The following is a 26,856-nucleotide window of genomic DNA, read 5'->3' on the forward strand; positions in this document are numbered from 1 at the left end:
GTAATTGGTTTGTCATGACAAATGCATGTAGTCAGAGCCAGAGCTCAGCGATCACTGTGTGTTGTTGTAGCCAGCGGGTAAATCGCGATTTTTTTATTTGTTTGTCATGACAAACCAATTACATAATCCAACATATGTGTAAAGGCACAACATATTCCAGTTAATTAACGGTATATCTTTTTAATGATTTGTTACGGCGTAGTCGTTCTATATGAATTGAAAATGGGGGACCCTGATCTAAACAAGACAAACGTCTTTCTCTGGTCTGCATCCCCTTAACAATTGTGTGTATTGAGCCGTACTGTATTGTACCCATTCTGCAATCTGTTAAATAAAGTTTTCATTCATTCAGTCAGTCAATACTTCCATGCGTATGAATTGAGGAAGCGAGCGAGTCTGTGGCCAGAGCGGTGGATAGGGGGGCGGGTCACGTGGGGGTCGCGGCCAATCAGAGGAACCCGGAAACCGAATTTCGTTGCGGAAAGGATACACGCGTCCCGGTCTGTCAGCCATAGATATATATAAACACTAGATGGCTCAAGGCGGAGTCTCCCGCATAGTTCACCGGCGGCCATCTTGCTTGAGTGGACTACTGCTTTAAGGTGATGATCTGCACAAACAAAAATACCCTTAACTATGATTCTTGCTTGGAAGAATTCTTTTAATATATTTTTTTATTTTCATATGAAAGTCCATTATAAGTATGCAGTATGATAACTACATCTCTGACGTTTTTAACAAACCAAACGGTTGAAAATGTAGCAAGCTATGGTTATTTCAATAGTACATGATGCACCATAGACGTGCATGTTATGACTGGGCGTGCTCCACCCATGCAAGATGGCCGCCATGTGGCAACGTCGGGTCTCCGTTTGGCCAGCAGCGCGGGTGAGTCATCTAGTGATATATATCTATGCTGTCAGCTACTACAAGAGCCCTGAGTATTTACGAGTCCTGTCCGCTGTGGGAGTGGCCTCGTCTACACTATCCACTGTGGGCGTGGCCTCGTCTACACTATCCACTGTGGGCGTGGCCTCGTCTACACTATCCACTGTGGGAGTGGCCTCGTCTACACTATCCACTGTGGGCGTGGCCTCGTCTACACTATCCACTGTGGGCGTGGCCTCGTCTACACTATCCACTGTGGGCGTGGCCTCGTCTACACTATCCACTGTGGGCGTGGCCTCGTCTACACTATCCACTGTGGGCGTGGCCTCGTCTACACTATCCACTGTGGGAGTGGCCTTCGTCTACACCAGGGGTCTCAAACTCAATTTACCTGGGGGCCGCTGGAGGTAGAGTCTGGGTGAGGCTGGGCCGCATCAAATAATATATATATATATATTTCTTCCGCAAAATCAACTCTGCCTCTCTTTGTTAACTACAACAAGCAATGCTGTTTGTTATTTAAGATGAGGTCGGACTCAGCACTGACAGATTTGTGTTCATTGTGCTGCTTTTATAAAGCCTCAAATGACGACTTACAATATTTCATGAAAGCAAAGTGTTGTTTGTCTAAGATTTAAAAAGGTTTAAACTTTACAGCACTGACAAAGTTGAACAAAGTGCTGTACAAGTCCCAAAACATTAAAAAAAAAAAAAAAAAAAAAAATGAAACTTTGATGTCAAGTAGGGGGCCGCAAAATATCATCCAGCGAGTTTGAGACCCCTGGTCTACACCGACAGGATGGCGGCCTGGCGTCCATACGTCAGGAAGCCCAGGGCGGCGCGCAGGTCCTCCGGGTCCAGGTTGGACAGGAAACACCTCTGGAGCTCCGCCTCCACGGAGTTCCCGGCGCCGGGATTGGTGCAGCCCCTCAGGAGGACCATGGCGGACTGGCACAGCAGCCAATCGGCCAGCTTCCTCATGCCGACGCCGTCCCACCTCAATGCCCTCCGCCCCCAGAGGCTGAGGTGCAGCATGTGGGCGGCCACGCGGGCACTGGGGCGCTGTAACGGGGGACGAGGAGGATCAAGTTTCATGTTCAAGTTTCAAGTTTCTTTATTAGTTGTCATACAAAAATAGTAGAATACTTTTATATGATGTTATGCTCCTGAGAGTGTGCTAGATAAAAAATAGATAAAGTATAAAATAGAAAGTCAAAAATACGTAAACAAGTGTAAACAGAAGTGTTCAATATACACATATACAATACAGAGTAGAAACAAATTTGTAACTGAGTTACAATACAATATACAGTACAATGCAGAAATGGGATGAGGTACAACTTAGGGTAAGGTGCAGTGAGGTATGAGTTGTAGTGCAAATCTCTTTACTAATAAATATAAAGTGTGTTAAAGTGTCTAAAGTGGGTGCTAGTGAGTTGTTTATTTAAAGTGAGTGTGGATGTGTGTGCTGTGAGTGTATTTGATGGTTTGTTACATAGTGTTATTATCATTGAGCATCCTGATGGCCTGGAGATAGAAGCTCCTTCTGAGTCTCTCTGTACTGGCCATGATCGCTACGTTATTCATCCTCCTTAACTTCACGTAAAACAGACAAGTACGTTAAGAAAATAAATTGAAAGGTAAAGATAGCGAATGCATTAGGAAGTGGAAAAACATATCAGAAGCTCAGCATCGGGACATTAAATATTGACTAAGAAGCCATCTACTCATTTGGATTTATTTTTGTTTTGTTTTCTCCTTTGAAAATCGACAGCATACTTCAAAGAGACTTGTGGATTGCGTGAGTTGTTGTTAGGGGGTGGAATGTACTGAATATGATATCAAAGGTATTTCCTCTATAAATTGAAGGTAACTTGCGTTTGTCTGATATGACAGTTTTTTTTTTTTTTTTTTTTTGCTCAATGCTAAAGTACATGCTATCATACAGAGTTATATGGGTTATATGCAGATGTATAAGTAGGTATGTAACGGCCAAAATGGATTAATGTGCAGTGGATTTATGTGACCAGAAGGTGGCGCTTCTTTTATTTAAGCGTCAGGTAAACCTGTAGGAGGAGGAGTTTTGACCCGGAAAAGGGCAATGGTTTTTGACCGCACGTATGACGCAGGTCTCAGGTCGAAATGTTTGTATCCAATTAGGTATCATATTCATTATCATTTAATCAGTTTAAGGAACAAAAAACAAGGATATTCTGTTTGCACGGTGAAGCAAATAAATATCATTTTCCAAGTAAGCTGCCTGCATTGTGTCATTGGGACAAGGACTGTTTGGTATGAGACCAGGAATATAACGGCGCGTCAGCCAGTCTAACTAGGGATCAAGATTTCTCAGTAGCTCCGTATAAGACGGGAGCTCCTTTAATAAGGTATATTCAGACAGATATGGATACAAATGCAGTAAATATAAATATATACGGTATATGCAGCACTATTTAGGGGTTAAGTGTCTTGCTCAAGGACACTTCAACACACTGCCTGGGAGGAGCTGGAATCTAACCGGGAACCGGTTATCGGTGTTTCACTACATATGAGTGCATGCTTACCAACTGTCTCGCCTGTTTTATTGCAACACTACTATCACCGACATCTAAGAAGGGAGATCCCCCCTTGAACGGCCCTTCTAAGGTTTCTCTCCTCCACATTGCCTGTGGTGCATTTTTTCCTATTGCTAGGTTTTAGTGAGTTTTTCCTTACCTTCGTGTGGGGTATGTCTGGGAGTGTTTATTTATTAAAAGTTTTTTGGACTTTATGGTGTTTTTGTTTTGTTCTTGACTTATTATGATGTTTCTTCTTGACTTGTTTAAAGAAGACATGTCCGGCCCATGGGGACATTAACGTGTTGTCAGGCCTTACAAATACATTCGATTTGATTTGATTATGTCTAACCCTCTCCACGACCTCTGCCCTACCTGGTCTGGCCTCCTCCGGAGCAGCAGCCGCACTACGAGCTGCGTGTCGGCCGGGACACCGGCGGGGAGAGGAGGCAGCTGCTCCTCCCGGAAGCTCCTGCTCTCCAGACCCCCCGCGCCGTAGAACGGGTTACGCTGGCCAAAGATCTCGTAGGAGAGGGCGCCCACGGCCCACGCGTCCGCCTTGCTGTAGTCGATGACCACGCCGTCCCCCGGAACTGCAGTGGCCACCTTTGAATAATAATAATAAACTTTATTTTTATAGCACCTTTCATAAAGGAATTGCAGCCCAAAGTGCTTCACAGCAGTAATGTAGACAAAAAAATAGACATAGGCATAAAATGAGCATAAATATGGACAGGCATTAAATTGCCATACAATTTGCGTAGACAGGCATAAAATGAGCATACAATTGGCAGAATAAAAGCAATGCATAAAGTGCAGACATAACAATAGGCATAACATTTGCATAGAATTGACACTATAGAAATAACAGAATAAAAGGTAATGCAATAAAATAGCAGTCATTTACAAGATTTGATCAGAATAGACTAATCAAAGACAGGAGAATTGGGGAAGGTGCAGATGCGATACCATCAGTGTCAGTCAAGACACGGAGGTCTAGGACTCTACTGATTATCTTCATCGTTACAATATAACGATAAGAGAACTAATGTAAAAGCTAGATGTGATTCAATTATGGGAGTTAAATGATGGAATAGCCTTAATGACGGGTTGAATTGGTGTACTTCTCAGGGGAGATTTAAAAAAGCCTTGAAGGATCAAATAATTCAGGAGTACAGTTGAGTAAAAACATCAAACATTTGTTTTTTTTCTTTCAAAAAATTATATCTTGCAGCATATTTTAAGTTTTTCTTTCTTATATATTTCGTTTTTAAGAATTTGTAAAGGATAGGCAAAAATAAGCATGTGCTTCAGCCTATTCCTTTTTTTCGGTCGTTGATTTTGGATTTTGTGTGTGAGCTTGCCTTGAATATGTACATTTGTGATTTCTTTTTTCTTTTCCTTTTGTAAGTCCACATGGGTGTGTTTGATTTGTCTGTAAACAAGACTGAAAAATAAACTTCATTCATTCATTCACATCATCCGCGTCCCGGGGCTGGGGTTCTGGCTCTCCTACCTCCGGCGCCATCAGGCAGGCGTTGCCCCCTCTGTTGACCCACACGCTGTTGAAGGGCAGCTGGAGGCTGGAGTCCCTCTGCGTCAGGCAGCAGCCGAAGTCGGTGATCACCAAGCGGGGGCAGCCGTCTGCGTGGCAAGAGAGGATCACGGAGAGGTTGTGTTGGCCGATGATGATAATAATAATCTTTATTTCTATAACGCTTTTCATACAACCTGTTTATATCTCTTCACTGTTAGATTGGAATATTGGAACCTATTCAACTTGATCGAATGACTGGATGGTTCTTAGGGTTCCTCAAGTTTGTTCTGATCGAGGGAAGTCAGCTTTTTCCTTTGATGCCTCCAACTCATGGAATGTCCTTCAACTCACGCTGAAATTGGAGGTTCTCCCTTCCCTTGGTATGTTTAAACGTATGATTACAGACCATTGTGTGACTACCTGTAACTGTTTTAGCTGATCTTTTAAAATTATTTTATTTATTTAATTATTGTACTGTTTACATTTTGTACAATCGTCGTTTCTGTAAATGAGGGGAAACCTCAGAAGCTTACCATTTTAAATAAAGGTTGAAATGAAATTGCAGCCCAAAGTGCTTCACGGCAGTAAAAATAGACATAAATGGACACATTTTCAGTACAATAATCACAGTGTGGATGGAATCTGCGGTGCGTCTCTGACCCGAGTCAAACTCCAGCAGCACGTTGTCGGACTTCAGGTCCCGGTGGGCGACGCCCTGCCTGCAGAGGTGGTCCACTCCTTCCAGTAGCTGCAGCAGCATCAGGGAGGCCTCCCTGTGGCCCGGGGGGGACGCCTGCAGGTACTGACGCAGGGTGCAGGGGTAGCTGGGGTAGGGAGGTGGGACAGGTTACTACCACGCCTTCAGACACTAACAGAACCAAATGCCTGTAGTATGCTTATATGTGTGCCAAATAAACTCCCTAAATGCAGCACTGAACGGCACAGGAAGTCCTTCATTCCGACAGCCATCAGACTTTACGATGCATCACTGTGCCTCACTGCATCACTGAGCACAGAGTGGCAGTTACCATCTTCCTGGACCCTTACTTTTAAAACAACACTGTTCAATATTATACTTACTGTAGACTTCTGTATATTTTTACTGTATATTTTATACTAGAATATATATACATAACATACGAAATGTGAATCCCGGTCCGTACTCTATTATTATTATCTTATTCTTTTTTTTATCTACTTTTTCTCCCATTTTCTATTTTTCTACCATCCCAATTTCGTATCGTCCAATTCTACCCTCCCCTGTCTCAAATGCTGTTAGGCCATGCCTCCCACAAGCCGGCTGCAATGTGGACGAAGCCTTGCATCACGTGTCCCCTCCGGTACTCGAGGAGGCAGCCGTCGCATCTTTTCACCTGCACAGCTCGATCTCTCAGTGGCGAGGGTCTGCGTGGGAGGGACACGCCACCCCCGTCGCTTCCTGATTCTGCTGCGCAGGCGCACCAACCGACCTGTAGGAGTCGCTGTCCACAACGTCCGATCCCCACCCATCAGCTTCCCACCCCCTAATACTGCCAATTGTATTAGTATGAACGCCCAGCCAAGCTGATACCAATGCGGAGAGCTGGGCTCGAACCCAGCGTCTCCTGCATTGGTGGCGAGCGCCTTGCCCACTACACCACCTAGCCGCCCCATTATTATCTTATTCTTAGGCCTATTCTATTCTTAGGCTATTTGTTTTGTTATTCTTATTCGTGACTTTGTTCTGTCTAAATGTCTAAATGTTTCGGGGCGCCCGAGTGGCGCACCGCATACAGCACTACGGCCGACCCGGGTTCGACTCCCGGACCCGGTGATCTTTGCCGAATGTCTTCCCCGGTCTAGCTCCCATTCCTCCTCTCTCGGTCTACCGGACTGCCCGGTAGCAAAAATCAATAAAAACCTACAAAAACATAACTTGTCCGAAACCGGGAACCTCCGGATTACCAGGCGACTGCTGTACCTCCTGAGCCACTGTCGCCCCCAATATATATATACTGAATATACTGAATGAATGACTGAATGACTGACGGCGGTCCTTACTTCTTCATGACCAGGAAGAGCGTGCGGTTGTTGCCGAGGCCGTCGGGGTTGAGCCGGGTCGGCAGCACGTCTGGGTACTCCTCCCGGGCGCCCGGCAGCAGCGGCACGTCGGCGGTGAAGGCCCGGCACACCCGGATCACGTTGGGGTGAGCCGGCACGCTCCGGGGCAGGTCTCCAAAGAGTCTGCAGGACGGGAGACGACAGCTGCGGTCTTATCTCTGAGGCACTCCGTCTGATACTGTACATCTACTATCAGTTTAAAATAGGCATTTGCCACCTAATACTTTAAACCAGGGGTGGGCAATTATTTTTCCCAGGGGGCCGAATGAGCAACTGAAAATATGTTGGAGGGCCGGGCCTAAATACCAAACTCAATTATGCATAATATACATTTTATTTCTATATAGAAAGCAGTAAATGGCATTGTTTTGACCCCTGGTAAGAGTGTATGTTATTATTTGGCAATTAAAAGGTGAGGTTAGCTTTCAAAAATATCATTTATTCAAATAGAATTTATTTCCAAAATGATAAACAAAATGTGAAACATTAATAACAAAGGGAATTTTGAGTTTCATATACTATTGAAACAAGGATTTTCTTAGCTTTCTAAAGACATCACATCATCTTATAGCAAAAATAAACAAGACATGTCACTGAACTGTGTAAAGAAAAGTGTCCCAGTTTTGTAGCCTTTTTTTTTTACTTTACATGCCTATATTAAACATTTAATGTTTTCAGAACTGTGCAAAAAAAAGAAAAAAAAATATCAAGTGTCCCATTTCACTTGTTATATTTCCACATTTTAGTGTTCTTCAGGTATTTTTTTTCATTCAGTGTGATAAATCCAGTCTCTGTTGAGCTTTAACAAGTCCATCAAAGTCAGGTTGCATGTCTGAGGTGGAGATGCGAAGCACAGCTGACATGTTCATCAGTGAGAGAGGATCTGTACCTGGACTTGGTAAACGTCATGACTGAGAATGTCTGTTCACATATGTAGGTGGATCCAAAGAGAACCAACATCTTCTGAGCATGTCTCCTCATGTTTGGAAAGTTCTCCTCCTTGAGAGCAGAGTAGAACTCTAGCAGTGATGCTGACTTAAAGTGCTCTTTCAGTAGTGAATCAGACTGCAGGTCAATGAGTTCAAGCTGAACAACTATCAACACTGCAGGTAAAGGGAGAGGAAACCAGCTGCATTTCATCCTCAACCTTTTTGAAATCTTGAAAACGCCTTGAAAATTCATCATGCAGTGCTCCCAACATGGATGAGTACCTGTGCCGGTGATCAGCTGATGGTTTGACTTCTTTCAGGGTTTTCATGTGTTTGAGATTGTTGCTGCCTAGTTGCCTTGAAATTAATTGCAACTTTGTCATGAAGGCTCTCACATGGCTATGCATTTCATGAGCAAAAATGCCCTTGCCCTGCAGTTGTGTGTTCAGTAGGGATGGGTACCGTTCACATTTGAACCGATACGGTACCGGTACCTGTGAATCGATACCGGTACCCAACGGTACCTTTTTTCTGTACTTTAGTCTCTAAAAATGTAATCTACCTACCTCAGTTGTGAAAAAAAAATCCAAACTTCAAATAACCACACTTTCGACCGTTTTCGGCTTGCCCCGACTGCTTTGTTGTTGAATCAAGTCAAATCCTAGGTAAGCGTATATCGTGCGTGTGAACGTTGACATGAAAAGAAAAAAGTTATAAAAAAAAAAAAAAAAAAAAAAAAAAAAATTATTATCATGTAATCTTTCGCGGGCCGGTCATGCCCAGGTCTGCTTTAAACAATCACTTTAAACAAAATGTCACTTTAAATAATGGAAAAGTCACTTTAAAAGAAGGAGGTATTGTAATAGTATAGTTTAGATACATTAAGTATAAAAAGGATAAAAAGGACAGAGTTAAAATTGTATAGTTCAAGTTCAAGTTCAAGTTCTTTAATAGTTGTCATACAGAAGTACAGAATACTTTCATACAAAATGCTTCTTACTGTTACGCTCCAGAGACTGTGCTAGACAAGATAGTATCAAATAACATAATAACATAATATAGCATGAATTTAGAAGAAGAAAAATGAGGTCACAGTGTTCGGTATAGACATATGTACAATGTTCTGAGTTACTATATAATATACAATACACAATACTATGCAGTGTACTAATGTACAGTACTGTACAGTACTATCTAGTGCAAAGCAGAAATGGGATGAGGTACAATTTTAGGTACAATTTACAGTAAGGTGTACGAGTTGTAGTGCAATCCTTCATCCATAAATATAAAGTGTGGGGAGTGGGTGCTACAGTGTGTTTGTTTAAAGTGGGTGTGTGCTATAAAGTGTGTGGAGTGGGTGCTACAGTGTGTTTGTTTAAAGTGAGTGTGTGCGTGTGGATGTGTGTGCTATGTGCGTTTGGTGGTTGTTGTTGTGTAGTGTTCATTCATTGTTCGTTTAGCAGCCTGATGGCCTGGGGATAGAAGCTTCTTCTGAGTCTTTCTGTGCTCGCCTTGAGACTCCGGTATCGCTTGCCTGACCGCAGCAGTTCAAAGAGGCAGTTGTTCGGGTGACTGGAGTCTTTAATGATTCTCTTAGCCTTGCCCTTGCAACGCTTGTTGTAAATGTTCTGGAGGGTGGGGAGCCCCCCTCCAATTGTGCGTTCGGCTGAACGTGTCACTCTTTGTAGTCTGCTTCGGTCTTGTGCAGTGCTATTCCCAAACCAGGAGGTGATGTTGCCGGTCAAGATGCTCTCTATTGTACATGAGTAGAAGTTCTTAAGGATCTTCTGGCTGACTTGGAACTTCCTTAGGCGCCTGAGGAAGTAGAGGCGTTGTCGTGCCTTCTTCACAACACTGTCAATGTGTGTGGTCCATGTCAAGTCCTCGGATATGTAGGCTCCGAGGTACTTAAAGCTGTTGACTCTCTCAACCGGTGCCCCGTCGATGCTGAGGGGGCTGTAGTCCTTGACCCCCGACCTCCTGAAGTCCACAATCATCTCCTTTGTTTTGCTGACGTTCAGGGAGAGGCTGTTTTCCTGGCACCATCCCGCCAGGACCTTGACCTCTTCCAGGTAGGCCCTCTCGTCGTTGGCAGAGATCAGGCCCACCACCACTGTGTCGTCAGCAAATTTGATGATTGTATTGCTACTCCGCTGAGCCACACAGTCGTGTGTGTACAGGGAGTAGAGGAGGGGACTCAGAACACAGCCCTGGGGGGCCCCTATGTTGAGAGTGATGGATGAGGAGGTGCAGTTGCCTGCTCTCACCACCTGGGGTCTGCCAGTCAGGAAGTCCAAGACCCACTGGCAGAGGTCATAGCCCAAGCCCAGGTCCCTGAGCTTGGCTATGAGTATGGAGGGGACTATGGTATTGAATGCCGAGCTGTAGTCGATGAATAGCATTCTCACATAGTTCCCCTGCCTCTTGTCCAGGTGTGATGCTGCTGTGTGCAGCACATGGGCTATGGCGTCCTCCGTGGACCTGTTGGGGCGGTATGCAAATTGCAGGGGGTCCATGTTGATGGGGAGGGAGGAGCAGATGTAGCCCTTTACTAGCTTCTCAAAGCACTTCATGGCTATGGAGGTGAGAGCTACAGGGCGGTAGTCGTTGAGGCAAGCAGGCTTGGATTTTTTGGGTACAGGGATAATAGTGGACTTCTTCAGGCAGGTGGGGATGACAGCCTGTTCTAAGGACAGGTTAAATATGTCAGTGAATACTGGGGCCAGTTGGTCGGCACAGACTTTTAGGACGCGGCCGGGGATGCCGTCCGGACCTGCTGCCTTCCTGATATTCACTTTTTTAAAGGTCCGCCTCACCTCATGCTCTGTTACCCTGAACACTGCGCCTCCATCAGCAGCCGACCCCCCCCCCCCCCATTGCCGTGGCTTGTGAGCTGGTGTTGTTATTACCAGCATCAAACCTCGCATAGAAGGTATTGAGGTCATTTGCTAAGGAGATGTCACTGTTCAGTTTGAGGGAGGCGCCTTTGTAGTCTGTCATCGTTTTGAGCCCCTGCCACATAGCTCTAGAGTCAGCTTGTTCAAACTGGAGTTCAATTTTATCCCTGTAGCGCCGCTTGGCCTCTGACACTGTCCTCCTTACGTTGTATCGCGCCACCTTGTGGTCATTCATGTTGCCTGCCACTAGGCCGTCGTTGTATGCTTTGGTGCGCTCTCTCAGAGCTTCACGGACGGATTTGTCTACCCAGGGTTTTTGATTTGGGTAAACTTTCATTTTGGTAGTGGGGATTGTTTCTTCCACCGTAGTACAAACATAGTCCAGCACTGTGTCCGTGTAGACATTAATGTTATCTGTGTCGCGGAACACATTCCAGTCTGTGTAGTGAAACACGGACCGGAGCGTCTCCTCTGACGTCAAATCCCATTTCTGCACCTCTCGCGAGACTACAGGAGTACTTTTAATTCTCTGTTTGTACTTTGGTGAAAGAAAGATGGACGCGTGATCTGATTTACCAAAGCCACTATCAGAATGAGCCTTGTAGCCACCTTTAAATTGCGTGTAACAGTGATCTAGGATGTTACCGCCTCTGGTGTTGCAAGTCACATGCTGATAGAAGTATATTGTATAGTAGTGTATATAGGAACCAGTTTCTCAGGAACTTAGCATGTCTTTTTTTATCATGCACATCTCGTGTCTTACCTATTTTTATTTTCTATGTCTATTTTATTATTGCACCATCGATGCAGGCATGGCCACCTGCATTTCACTGTATGCCCTGGTATGTATGTGACAAATAAACCTCTTGAATCTTGATTCTTGAATGTTACTAGCATGTTACTTACTAGGGATTAGGGCTGGGCGATATAACGATAACGATAAATATCGCGATATATTTTAATAATCGATATCGAATATCGAAATAAAAAAAAAAATGAAAAATCGTTTTTTTTTTTTTTTTTTTACCTGCAACAGGGCAGTTTTAAAACCAGAGACAGTGGACAGACTTGTCTTTCTTGCCTGCAACTTAAAGTAATGGCTTTGCTTGTCCAAATGACAATACTGACCAAATTCAGATTTATTTTTCTCTTGTCCATTTATTTTGTTTGCTTTCTAATTTAAAATACATTTTGAAACCGTCTGTACACAGTAGGTGTGCTAGCAGAACTAGACTCCAGTCACGAGTCACAGTGCATATGTGCGCACTGTGCGGTGGTTTGTCCACCAAAAAAGCGCCAAAAGATCGAAAATAAACTAGCAGAGCCAGAACTGTTCAACTCCTCTGGAGCCACAGCCAGCAGAGAAGCCGGTTTACTTTAGCTTTTAAACCAGCTGCAGCCTGAGAACTGGAGTGTGAGGGGATGTAACACTAAAGATGGCGGCAATGACAAAGAATTGCTGCAAAATAAACATACATCTGTTGTTAAAAAAAAAAATGTTTTTTGCAGAACTGTTCAACTCCTCTGGAGCCACAGCCAGCAGAGAAGCCGGTTTACTTTAGCTTTTAAACCAGCTGCAGCCTGAGAACTGGAGTGTGAGGGGATGTAACACTAAAGATGGCGGCAATGACAAAGAATTGCTGCAAAATAAACATACATCTGTTGTTTATTTTTTTTTATACTTATAACAATTCGATAATTATCGATATCGAGAAATAAAATAAAATTATCATATCGTTATCGCGATATGATTTTTTTCCATATCGCCCAGCCCTACTAGGGATGTACACAAATAATCAACACATCGACAACTGTTTGTTGTGCATCACATGGATCAAGCTTAACGACTGTGTGATCACAGCAGATCCAGCGGTATTTTGGGGAGAAAAGTGTATCGCTATATCGTGCAGAAAAAGGGAACGATTGGCTTTTGTTTTAAATCCACATTACTTACCCATCCAGAGCAATTAGTTCTTTCTCCTGTTTCAGGGCCAGCGGGCCGACAGGGACCAGCTCCTGAGACATGGAGCTCAGGATGGCCGCACTGGAGGAGCCGGCCTGCAGCAGAGACATCAACAGACACATCAACAGACTGTAGGGCTGAGCACAAACGTTCAAACCTTTGTTCGTTACGTTGGCATTCAAATTCTAAATCAACATTCGAATTTTTTATTTTTAATAACATAAAAGATTTTTTTTTCTCATTCTAGTTTTTCTTCACAGTTGCAGATAAAGATTAGGCTACACTAATATTATAGTATTAAAAGAAACCGATGAGTTATATTCATTAAAGAAAGTTGATTTAATTGATTTAGTTGGGCTGGGCCTTCTCCCTGGGCTGGGTCTGGGGCTGGAAAGTTGATTTAATAAAAATAAAAATAAATACTAATTTAATCAGATTAATCACTCTATTCAAATTGAGGATTTAGTTTGAGGATATTTATTTAATTTATTTTTTGTTTTAATTAAAAACGAAGGTTCGAACATTCGTTCAAAAAACCTTGACGAAGTTCGAATCCCAAAAACAGATGCGGAGCTAATGATGCTAATGATGGAGCATCGCCGTCGGTTGTGTGATAGTAAAGGGCTAACCTTCTGTATCGTCACAGTGAAAGGGTTAACCGGCTGTTGTGTGGCAGTGAAAGGGTCAACAGACACATTAACAGACACATCAACAGACACATCAACACCACCGGTATGACTGTGTATGAACGAATTAGGGATGCCCCGATCACGTTTTTTGCCACCGATCGTCGTGAGCCATATCGGCCGATACCGATCGTTTTTGATTAAAAGAAATTAAAATTTATTTTATATAAAAAAAAGAAAATTAATTTTAATTTTTTTATAAAAAATATATATTATATAATTAGACTTGTACTTGTATTATCTGCAAGACATCGCCACCACGCAACAAGCTCCACTGTCTGTGTGTACTCTAGTAGCCTCCAGCTACGGCCAGGATTCTCCGGAGCTGCAGCTGGACCTATACTCGAGTAGCCTCGAGCTACGGCCAGGATTCTCCGGCGCTGCAGCTGGAACCTAGTATTGGTATAACGTTAAATCACATTCACAAGCCCTCAGCTCGAATACGCATCGAATCAGTGTTATAAGACATTGATATCAGGAGCTATCTGTAGCTACTGCTAGCCGGATATATAACGTTAATACAACGCCTCAGTGAATTATTTAGTTCAATGGGACATTTCGTTTTGAACAGTGAACTAGCTTGCGCTAACGTGAGCTAACAGCTAACAGCTAACAGGTATCATACACTCTACTAGACTTTGTGGAGCGTTTGTTTATGTCAGGAGCTATCGGTAGCTGGCCGGCTAGATACCGTTCGGTTAGACAATGCCTCATCATGTATTAAACTAAAAGTGAATAGTTGACTGGGTCATTTTGTAACGGTAGCTAAGCTAACACGCCGTCCTCCCGTGTCCCGTGTCTCACTAGACTAGACCCGTGTTTACATGCGTACGGGAGGGGCTGGAGGAATGAGCAGACGCCGCACCACCGGTCTGAGACAGAACTCAGCGACAGCGTGTGATATCGGGTTTGACGATCGGTGAAAATAAAGCATTATCACCGATCACATATTTATACTGAATATCGGCCGATAACGATCGGTGGCCGATCGATCGGGGCATCCCTAGAACGAATAATGGACTCTGTAAGCGCTCTGGGGTCACTGGGGTGTCATGAAGAGCGCTATAGAAATCCAATCCATTATTATTATTATTATTATTATTATTATCAACAGACACATCAACCGACACATCAACCGACACATCAACCGACACATCAACATCAACAGACACATCAACTAACAAACACAACAGACACATCAACAGACACATCAACCATCATTACCATTATTACTGTATTTATGACACCATCTGAACATCAGGTTAGTATATGTAAATATGTTATGTTTTGTATGTGATGTGTGTGTGTGTGAGCATGATAGCTAATGCTGTCTCTTCTTCTCTTCCTGTCAGGTGCCGCCCGTCCCTACACTGAAGAGTGCTGATTGCCTAATGAATGACAGCTGATGGCAATCACCTCAAGAGGGACGGGTGGACAAATACCTGACAGCACACACACGTCCGGGCGCCTCTCTGTGTCAGTTACCAGTGACCAGGGTGTTGGAGGTTGCCACTGTTTTGCCATTTACCACCGTGTGTGGACAATTGTATATTGTGTTGGCCTGTGTGTTCCACTTCCACTGTTAGGTGGTAAGTTAATTTGGTTCACACTGTTGTTTTTGTTACTGTAGTTTCACTGTATTATACTGCCCTTTGTTTCCACTCTTGTGTGGGTGTAGTTGGCCTCTGGGCCTATTTTCTTCCCTGTTAAGGGATTACTACACATACTGTTGGCTTTTAGGCCATTTGTGCTTACTCTAGTATATTACCTGTGTTGGCTCTTGTGCCTTACTCTAGTATATTACCTGTGTTGGCTCTTGTGCCTTACTCTAGTATATTACCTGTGTTGGCTCTTGTGCCTTACTCTAGTATATTACCTGTGTTGGCTCTTGTGCCTTACTCTAGTATATTACCTGTGTTGGCTCTTGTGCCTTACTCTAGTATATTACCTGTGTTGGCTCTTGTGCCTTACTCTAGTATATTACCTGTGTTGGCTCTTGTGCCTTACTCTAGTATATTACCTGTGTTGGCTCTTGTGCCTTACTCTAGTATATTACCTGTGTTGGCTCTTGTGCCTTACTCCATTATATTACTTGTTTGTTCTCCCCTTACCCTTCTCCCTGTTTGTTAATTGTTTGTGGGTTGTTTTTTCCCTTTATATATATATATTCATATGGCCTGTGGAGGTTTCAATCCCTACCACAGCTAATAAATATCATTTACCTTTTGAAAGCGCATTTGTGTTGTTTCCTATCTGCCTGGGACCGTGCTTTAAAAGCATCTACTGAGGGGGGCTGTTTTTTGTTCATGTGCAGCCTGCTTCAGTTTCTATTCTATGTGGTCATCAGACCTTTGTACATGACACACATCAACCATCAACAGACACATCAAACATCAACATACGTATCAAACATCAACAGACGCAACCATCAACAGACACATCAACAGACACATCAAACATCAACAGACACATCAACCATCAACAGACACATCAACCATCAACAGACACATCAACCATCAACAGACACATCGACAGATGTATCAAACATCAACAGACACATCAACCATCAACAGACACATCAACAGACACATCAAACATCAACAGAAACATCAACAAACACATCAAACATCAACAGACGTATCAAACATCAACAGACACATCAACCATCAACAGACACATCAAACATCAACAGACACATCAAACATCAACAAACACATCAAACATGCTAAATCTAATACAATTTAGTTCCAGTAGAGAGGACTCTGGTCAGGAGATCCCACCGAGCTCCCGAGAGGTCTAGTGAGTAAAACTAAATCAAACCGCACTTTTTTTTACTCAGTCTATTTTATTTGTATTACTGAATGAAACTGTAAACAGAACGGCCTATTGGGATGCTAGATTTTCGAAACGATTTTTATTTATTTTTTATAAACACTCCATTTTAATGAATGAACACATTTTATTTGTATATATTGAACTGTTCACAGGGAAGAGGAAGGTGGGAGAGGAAAGGGACAAATAAAATGAATCAAATATATCAGTGAGTGTCCCCCTAAAAAAATTAAACTAAAGGGGGTCATCTTGACCCCTCCCAAGTCATCCTGGCTCAAACACTAACGTTAGGACCTTATCTTTTCTTCTTTGCAACCAGATTGTGCAACACCTGTAACCGCCTCCTCTGGAAGTCTTGCCTACTGCGAAGGGCTGCAGTTGGACTAATGGACTCTTTTGCTTTTCTTTTGCTCTCAGGTCGATTTTAAGAATGAAGGTGGTGACATTTCTCCATCTCAGCTTCTTGGTTATGTCTAGGTTGGCTTCTGTACCTCATGCTTGAGAGTTTGATGTTTCTACAGAGCTTCACATTAACTGGACAATGCTTGCTCTCCCTTGAGTAGTGTTGAGTGGCAGACTGCACTGCTTGCAAGTAACCTTCCCTGGTTAGTCAGTTTTACAAAAGCAATCCAGTGTACTAGTGTGTTGACGTCTTTACAGCATCTCGCGCCACTCAACAAAACTGCTAACATTATCGATAGCCAATGAAAATCTGTTATGCAAGAATAGCAAGTCTGATAAATGTTGCTTTCGTGTTTCACTTAGACCAGGTGGAAAAATAATCAAAACACATTTAAAAAAAGAAAATGCGTACAAAAAATGTTTTACAAAAGAAATTGTATGAATATTTTTTTTCAATTTTTTTTTTTGATTTTAGGTCCGAAAAACCGGAAATCCGGTTAAAAACGGAAAAATCACATCCCTGTTTACCTTACCTTGCTACCTCTATCTTTTTTTATGCTCGCTTATGCCTTATGCCATTTTTTACGTTGAACTGCAACTTCTGTATGAAAAGTGCTATACAAATAAAGTTATTATTATTATTATGATGACGTAGGGTGACCGGAAGGGGGAGGGGAGGGTGTTTAGACAGGAAGAGGGGGTATGACAGTTTCTTCTCTACCTACCCCAAAGTTCCACATCATCTTGACGGCCAGGGGGAAGCCCCTGAGGGTGCAGGGTCTCAGAGGACCGGGCGTCTCCCCCCTCTCGTCCTCGTCCGCTTCCACCGGGGAACACCTGTGGCCGCTGTCCCTGGGGAGGGCGAACGGCGCGGCGGCCTCGTACACCGCCGCGTTGGAGCCTTTCCCGATCTGCTTCCCGATGACGTAGTCGTCCAGCTTGTAGCCAGAGGTGAACGGCTTGAGAGGGCTCTGGAACCTCTTCTTCCTGAAGACGCTCTGATGATTGGAGAGAGTGAAATGGTAAATGGTGCATTTTAGGGATGTCCGATATTATCGGCCTACCAATATTATCGGCCGATATTGGCATTAAAATGTAATATCGGAAAAGATCGGTATCGGTTTAAAAAGAATATATATAAGGGCGGTTAGGTGGCCGAGCGGAGATTGCGTTCGTCACCAGCCCCGGAGCTGTGAGCTGGATTCGCCTGTTCGAATCCAGCTCACAGCTCCGGGGTTGTCACCAGCTTGGCTGGCCGTCTGCACTAATACAATTGGCTGTATTAGAGGGTGGGAGAAGCTGGCGGGGTGGGTCCGGGTCGTTGTAAACAGCGACTCCTACAGTTCGGTCAGGGCGCCTGCTAAGCGCGGATAGGACTCGAGGGGGATAGTGTGGTCCTCCCACACGCTACGCCCTCTCGATGAGAATCCGCGCTGCCAGGTGAAAAGAAGCGGTGATTGGCTGGACGTGTGTCGGAGGAAGCACGTGGTAGCCTCCACTCTCCCAGATGATCTGACTGTGGGGGGTAAGTGCGCAGCGACCAGGAAGGGACTGGGAATTGGCATACGACTAACATTGGGATGGGAGAAAATCGGAGGAAAATGGAGGGGGAAAAAGACCAATAAAAAAAAAAATAAATAAAAAAAAAAAATATATATATATATATATATATATATATATATATATATATATATATTATTTTTTTTACATTTATTTAACCTTTATTTACCCAGGCAAGCAAATAAGAACAAATTCTTATTTTATTTATTGTAAAAAGTATGCACGACAAGAGATATGTAATGTTAATTACCTAAAATTATTCCGTTTTTTTGGGGGGGGAACCCTGCATATATCGGTATCGGTTGATATCCCGATATTTCACTGTATACTTGTATGCCATGACAAATAAAACTCTTGACTATGTCGGTATCGGAAATTAAGAGTTGGACAATATCGGTATATCGGATATCGGTAAAAAAGCCAATATCGAACATCCCTAGTGCATTTATATAGCGGCTTTTATCCAAAGCGCTTTACAATTTGTTCCTCACATTTTACCCGTTCACTCACACATTCACACACCGACGGCGGAGGCGACCATTGCAAGGTGCCGACCTGCTCATCGGGAGCAATTAGGGGTTACGCGTCTTGCTCAAGGACACTTCGACAAGCTGCCCGGGAGGAATGGGAATCGAACCAGGAACCAGACGAATAAAAAAAAGTATAATATTTTTTTTATTTTTTATTTATTTTTTATCATTCCATTTGGGCTGTGGGGGTGCTTAATGTCTGAAGGAGTCGACGGAAGGCTTCTTGTCCTCTGCAAAAGCATGCAATTGGTCCACTGATGGATACATCTTGATATTTGTCTAGTCTAGTGTGTTCATTAGATGGGTGAAATCCTCTTTCAGTGCCTCTGTGCCTGTTTTCAGTTAGCCATCATCCCTGTACCCAAAAAATCTATGCCCGCTTGCCTCAACGACTACCGCCCTGTAGCTCTCACCTCCATAGCCATGAAGTGCTTTGAGAAGCTAGTGAAGGGCTACATCTGTTCCTCCCTCCCCATCAACCTGGACCCCCTGCAATTTGCATACCGCCCTAACAGGTCCACGGAGGACGCCATAGCCCATGTGCTGCACACAGCAGCATCACACCTGGACAAGAGGCAGGGGAACTATGTGAGAATGCTGTTCATCGACTACAGCTCAGCATTCTAGTCTCCTCCAAACTCATAGCCAAGCTCAGGGACCTGGGCTTGAACTATGACCTCTGCCAGTGGGTCTTGGACTTCCTGACGGGCAGACCCCAGGTGGTAAGAGCAGGCAACTGCACCTCCTCATCCATCACGCTCAACATAGGGGCCCCCCAGGGCTGTGTTCTGAGCCCCCTCCTCTACTCCCTGTACACACATGACTGCGTGGCACAGCGGAACAACAACACAATCATCAAATTTGCTGATGACACAGTAGTGGTGGGCCTGATCTCTGCCAACGACGAGAGGGCCTACCTGGAAGAGGTAGAGAATCTGTCACAGTGGTGTCAGGAGAACTGCCTCTCCCTGAACGTCAGCAAAACAAAAGAGTTGATTGTGGACTTCAGGAGGTCGGGGGTCAAGGACTACAGCCCCCTCAGCATCGACGGGGCACCGGTTGAGAGAGTGAACAGTTTCAAGTACCTCGGAGCCCACATATCCGAGGACTTGACATGGACCACACACATTGACAGTGTTGTGAAGAAGGCACGACAACGCCTCTACTTCCTCAGGCGCCTAAGGAAGTTCCAAGTCAGTCAGAAGATCCTTAAGAACTTCTACTCATGTACAATAGAGAGCATCCTGACTGGCAACATCACCTCCTGGTTTGGGAATAGCACTGCACAAGACCGTAGCAGACTACAAAGAGTGACACGTTCAGCCGAACGCACAATTGGAGGGGGGCTTCCCACCCTCCAGAACATTTACAACAAGCGGTGCAGGGGTAAGGCTAAGAGAATCATCAAGGACTCCAGCCACCCGAATAACTGCCTCTTTGAACTGCTGCGGTCAGGCAAGCGATACCGGAGTCTTAAGGCAAGCACAGAAAGACTCAGAAGAAGCTTCTATCCCCAGGCCATCAGGCTGCTCAATGAACAATAAACACTATGCAACAACCCAGCACACACACCCACACACTCACTTAAACAAACAACACACTGCAGCACCCACTCTCCACACTTTAGATCACCTAAACACACTTTACACTTTATATTTATTGGTAAAGGATTTGCACTACAACTCGTACACCTTACTGTAAATTGTACCTAAATTGTACCTCATCCCATTTCTGCTCTGCACTATATAGTATTGTATATTAGTACATTGCATAGTATATTGTATATTGTATGGTAACTCAGTTACTTCTATTCTGCATCGAACATTGTACATATGTCTATACTGAACACTGTGACCTCTATTTTTACTTCTATTCTACATGCTATACTATTTTATTTCATACTTATCTTGTCTAGCACAGTCTCTGGAGCGTAACAGTAAGAAGCATTTTGTATAAAAGTATTCTGTACTTCTGTATGACAACTATTAAAGAAACTGTGAAACTCCATCAGTGGACCAATTTCATGCTTTTGCAGAGGACAAGAAGCCTTCAGTCGACTCCTTCAGACATTAAGCACCCCCCACAGCCCAAATGGAATGATACAAATATATATATATTTTTTTTTTCTTTGTCGACTAATAGTCGACTAACAGCAAATTTTGGCCAATCATAGTCGACTATCCAAATCCTTAGTCGGGACAGCCCTACTTGTTACCCGTGGTTTTATGTCCTGCATATTCATCCTGTTGCTTTTTCCCTGTGGTTCTTTGTTTCTCTGTTCATTTGTTTTGCTCATTGTCAGCGTCTTTGGGTTTTGAAAAGCGCTTTATAAATAAAATGTACACTGCTGGCCAGTATGACTTACTACCATAGTGTCTTCTTTATACCTGTATCACTGTACATATGCATACTACAACTCTGTAGTGTACATACACCATTAATAATCAGTAGTACTAATGTACTGTATATATTTTATACCTAAATCACGTGTACATTATTGCACTTTAGTGTTCCATTTGCACTCTGGTTGGATGCCAAACTTATTTCCGTTGAATCAACGTCACCATTCCTCCATTCCACCTGTCGGGCATCTCATTCACAATTACTTCCATTCATTTTGGGGGCCTGGTCTAAATATCATACTTCTGATTCTGAAGTATAAACAAACTACTGCTGTGCAGATTTCAATAAAACAGACAATTGAGAGTCAAAGGTATGCGTTTGTTTTGGCATTTGATGTGTCTTTCTTTGCAGATGTATTACATTTGAAAAATAAAAGTAGATGTTTAGACTTAGCCTTCAAAATGCACAGAAGTGAATGAGGAACCATGACACCGGGGAGGAAAGGAGGTAGGGACAGCAGTAGCTCATTTGTAGATGATGATTATTTTAGATAGGAGGTAACAAGTTCTACTAAAGTGAAATACCCCTTTAACGTTCAATTATGAACCCACGTTTAGATTAGATTCAAATGTATTGTCATTATACACAGCACAGGTGTATAAAGTGCCGTCCACTCAGAATGCAAATGTAACAGTAAAGTGCAATAGTAGGCCTATTATACAATGTACATGTGATTCAACTGGGCTACAGCACTATTGTAATGTACATGCTATCATACAGAGTTATATGGGTAGACTATAGTATGAGGTAGGTAGTTATGATTATTATGATCACTATGATTACAGAGTAAAGAAGTTGTAGACAGAGAAAGCAGTAGGTAGGTATAAATTGAGTACAGACCATTTTGGTAGGGCATGCAAGTGTAAACAACGAAAAGCTAGTAATTAAAATGTTCAATCAATCATGACAATACATGACATACAGGTATATATAGTACCTATGCCTTCCAAAATAATACCTGGATTTCATCGCAAGTGACCTGGCTCCTCCTGTCCTCCTCGTGCTGTTGCTCTATCAGTCCCACGCCGAGACCGAACGCCAGGAACACGGCTCTGTTCCGCGGCCCACCGGCACACCTCCTGAAGAAGGCCCCTCCAGAGGACTGGATCTGAGCGGCCAGGCCCCGCAGAGACACGCGGTAATACCTGTGGGAAATTATCATCAGGCTTGAAAACATTCAGTGACATTGTACTTATTATTTACCTTATTGGAGACATTGATCTAAGTTAAACGTTATTATTAAATGTTATTAGGTACAATCATTATCAATATAGAATATATTGGCTACAATTGCAGCCAGAGCTGCCCTGAGGCAGACTCACGGAAGCGTGGCGAATAATCATCGCCTACGGCCCCTCCGACCACCACCAACATTCATTCACATGCATACACATTCATACGAGGCAAGTAGGTTAAGTGTCTTGCCCAAGGACACAACTGCAGTGGGATGGACATGGGCTTGAGCGGGATTCGAACCACCAACCCTTCAATCATTGGACGACCCGCTCTACTAGAGCCATATGGAATCCGCGATCACGGAAGGAATCGCGGAATTGAGCAATAAAAATGGAATCAACTACGGTATATAAAAAAATAATTACATTTTTTTTTCTTTCTTTTATGTTGTGGGACTTGTACAGCACTTTGTTCAACTTTGTCAGTGCTGTAAAGTTTAAACCTTTTTAAATCTTAGACAAACAAAACACTTTGCTTTCATGAAATATTGTAAGTCGTCATTTGAGGCTTTATAAAAGCAGCACAATGAACACAAATCTGTCAGTGCCGAGTCCGACCTCATCTTAAATAACAAACAGCATTGCTTGTTGTAGTTAACAAAGAGAGGCAGAGTTGATTTTGCAAAAATATATATATATATAATTTTTTTTATTTTCATATTCTAATCCCATGCCCATCGAACGAAGCTTCGAAGTATTTAAGACAGCCCTATTAAATGGACTGTTATATCTTATTAAATTGTGGACATTTATTCATTCCCACTTATTAGACACTATTTCTGATGGTAAAATGAGCGTACAAAGCAAAATACAGAATTCTGAAATATTAAAACGGAAAAAACGGAATTTGGAAAAAAATTAAATGGAATTTGGAAAAAAATTACGGATTTCATATGGCTCTACGCTCTACCCCTGAGCCACGCCGCCCCACAAGTTCAGTGGTGTGTCTGTGTCAAGGCCAAGCAGCTGTACGGTTCCCTAGTTATCTCTGGGCCAGTGTTGGATTGGCCACCGACCACATACGCCTATGGACAGAGCAGAGCATAAGAACGAAGGGGGCTATGGCATTAGCTCTCTTTCTTTCCGGTGTCTCCTTTCTGGTGGGACTCCACTCTCTTGGTCTGGAGTCACACGTCCTCTATCTGTCTCTCTGGACTTCTATCTTTAATCTCTCTTTTCTCTATCTATTCTCTTATTTCCTACTATACTTCTCTATCCCCTTCCTGGTTATTCTTTCGTCATATCTTCTGCCATGTCATTAATGTCTGTTTAAGTGTTCCATGGACCACCCTACTGTACGTAAATATGATGTCATTCTACATTTACATTTAGTCATTTAGCGGACGCTTTTATCCAAAGCGACTTACAAGTTCTGTACGACAAGTCATCAGGAAGGGCACAACTCTATCAGCTGAGTAACAATGTTCATGAGTGTTGAGTGCTACAGTGTAGGTTAGTTTATTAGGACAAGTGCATGACAGTAAGGTTAGTTAGGGTTAGATATATTTTTTATTTAAATTTCAGATAATGGTTGAAGAAGTGCGTCTTTAGTCGACGGCGAAAGATTGGACAGGTTTCGGCTGTCCTAACTGGGGTGGGTAGTTCATTCCACCAGGTAGGCACATACTGAACTGAACACGTGAGACAGGTAGGTACATACTGAACTGAACACGTGAGACAGGTAGGTACATACTGAACTAAAACTGAAACTAAAGGACCCACATAACGGTACCGGGACGGAGCAAACTAAAGGACCCACATACCGGTGTGGTGCCAAAATCTTACCGCTTGCCATAATCTTACCGCACCCACTCAGTCAGCGTTGGTTAATACTGCTGGAGCATTTTGGTCCGATTTCCTTGCGCGATTTTGCGCGCCGCGTGGGAGTAAATTCGAGACACATATTCGGTTGCAAAAAGGTGTCCCACGGTCTCCTCTATGGCCGTGAATATTTTCACGCGGATCGGAATCACGGCGCGCCAGTGGGACACTTTTCCGTTTCGGCGAGTTTATTCCACGCTTTCGGCTTTCCTTTTCTAAGCATTCTCGGGGCTACATGTGAATGAGTAAAAGTTGCGGGACGCCCAGATGTACCCACGGTAGAAAGCTCGCGTGGAGCCCATAATAGGCTCACTTAATACAGCGTTTTTAAAATCACGCAACATTTTCAGGGTCGCGAGCCGACCTTTTCCCCTCGTTTTCGATGATGGAAGTGATTTAAGAAAAGCTTCGGCACGCCGAGAGGTACCCGTGGATTTAATCTCGCGAGGATCGGGGCAATATTCGGCCCGTGGGAGCAGTCACAAAGGAAATCGGACCAAAATGAACCAATGCTCCAGCAGTATTAACCAACGCTGACTGAGTGGGTGTAAGATTATGGCAAGCAGTAAGATTTTGGCACGACACCGGTACCGGGACAAACTAAAGTACCCATATACCGGTACCGGGACAAACTAAAGGACCCACATACCGGTACCTGGACAAAAGTACCCACATATGTAAATGTACCGGTACCGGGACAAACTAAAGTACCCACATACCGGTACCGGGAAAAAAAAAAGGACCCACATACCGGTACCGGGCCGGCAGGAAGGTCTGCGGCTGCACGGCGCGGCGGCCCTGTTGTTGTTGTTGTTGTTGTTGTTGTTGTTGTTGTTGTCCTGCACCTCGGAGCCTCGCCGCGACACCGCGTCCGGTACCGGGTTTAAAGAGACCCAGCTGGAACACCGAACCATAGATATATCTATGCACCGAACGGCCCAACTCCAGGCCTCGGCTGATGACATGTTTCACAGACATCTTTTTATTACCAATAAATGGTAAAAACAACCAACGCTGTGTTTCTCTATAGGTCTGCGGCTGCACGGCGCGGCGGCCCTGTTGTTGTTGTTGTTGTTGTTGTTGTTGTTGTTGTTGTTGTTGTTGTTGTTGTTGTTGTTGTTGTTGTTGTTGTTGTTGTTGTTGTCCTGCACCTCGGAGCCTCGCCGCGACACCGCGTCCGGTACCGGGTTTAAAGAGACCCAGCTGGAGACCCACCGAACGGCCCAACTCCAGGCCTCGGCTGATGACATGTTTCACAGACATCTTTTTATTACCAATAAATGGTAAAAACAACCAACGCTGTGTTTCTCTATAGTTCACCGGCCGCGTCCTCCTGGGGTTGTTGTTCTTCTTCTAGCTTCTTCTTCTCTGAAACTACGGCAGACCGCAGTGCACGTCGCCACCTAGTGGACCAGAGGAGGACGTTTCAAGAGTCTTTATTAGTTGTCATAAGAGAAATACAGAATACTTTTGCATGAAATGCTTCTTTCTGTTTTGCTCCTGAGAGTGTGCTAGATAAAATAACAAGATAGTATAAAATAGTATAATATAAGTATAAAATAGAAAGTCAAGTACGTAAACAAGTGTAAACAAAACAAAAATGTTCAATATACATAGTATATAGTACAGTCCAGAGCCGTAAAGGGCTCTGGTACAGTCTATACAATGCAGATACAGACAGGAAGGTCTTCTTCTTCTTTTTCTTTTTTTTATCAAATCTTTTTTATTTTCCTCCTTTTTTCAACATGAAACAAGACAACACAATACAGTAACAACACCAATAAACAAGACATCAAGGGACAACAATAGCAATAATAATAATAATAATAATAATAATAATAATAACAACAACAATAACGACAATGACAAGACCCTCAATCAAATTAGAACAATGAAAAAACAAAATAGACATATATAAACTAAATATATATATATATATGCACCAAAGGCGAGACCACCTGCGTTATTTTTTTTCCGTAGCCGCATTTTGCGGAGACGCTCTCTGATTGGCCACTTCATGTGACATGTGCGCCCAATCGTGTGACGCCTGTTTCTACACCGGTTAAGCTTAGGCACTCTTTCGAAGTTGGTTAAGGTTAGAGTTTGTCTTAGAGCAGGGCGATAGAACACCAGCCCTGATTCCAAACTCTAACCTTAACCAACTTCGAAAGAGTCGCCTAAGCTTAACCAGTGATAAACTAGGCGTTAGGTAGTTTGCAGGCTGTTAGACCCGGAAATGGGCGGGTTAGTGGCCAATCAGAGAGCATCAGTCAGTGGCCAATCAGAGAGCGTCTCCGCAAAATGCAGCTACGGAAAAAAATAACGCAGACTACCTGAGTGCCTCTATACCTTTTTTTTCTGGGGGGAATACATTTTCATGAGCACCGTGTCGTGATTTCAGGGGCAGGACTTCCTACCTGATTCCCACTTTCGCCCGTAGTGCTTTACCAGGCTTTATCTCTCGAGATAAAGCTGGGAACGAGGTTAATACCTTCTACAACGGCGATCAGGTTCCGGG

The 26,856-nt window shown here is 43.5% G+C and overlaps 1 protein-coding gene across 1 annotated transcript; it reads right to left on the reverse strand.

Moving 5' to 3' along the window:
* Positions 1-25,663, reverse strand: pink1 (PTEN induced kinase 1). The gene is made up of 9 exons (XM_084322462.1): positions 25,090-25,663; positions 22,241-22,427; positions 17,515-17,787; positions 12,861-12,964; positions 7,021-7,203; positions 5,641-5,804; positions 4,960-5,087; positions 3,819-4,049; positions 1-1,950 (listed from the first exon to the last, which is right to left on the reverse strand). The coding sequence occupies exons 1-9, from the start codon at positions 25,599-25,601 to the stop codon at positions 1,675-1,677; spliced, it is 2,058 nt and encodes a 685-aa protein (XP_084178588.1). The 5' UTR covers positions 25,602-25,663; the 3' UTR covers positions 1-1,674.
* Between the last annotated feature and the right edge of the window lie 1,193 nt (positions 25,664-26,856).

This window comes from Notolepis coatsorum, assembly GCF_963971535.1.
Source record: "Notolepis coatsorum genome assembly, chromosome: 10".
NCBI lineage: Eukaryota > Metazoa > Chordata > Actinopteri > Aulopiformes > Paralepididae > Notolepis > Notolepis coatsorum.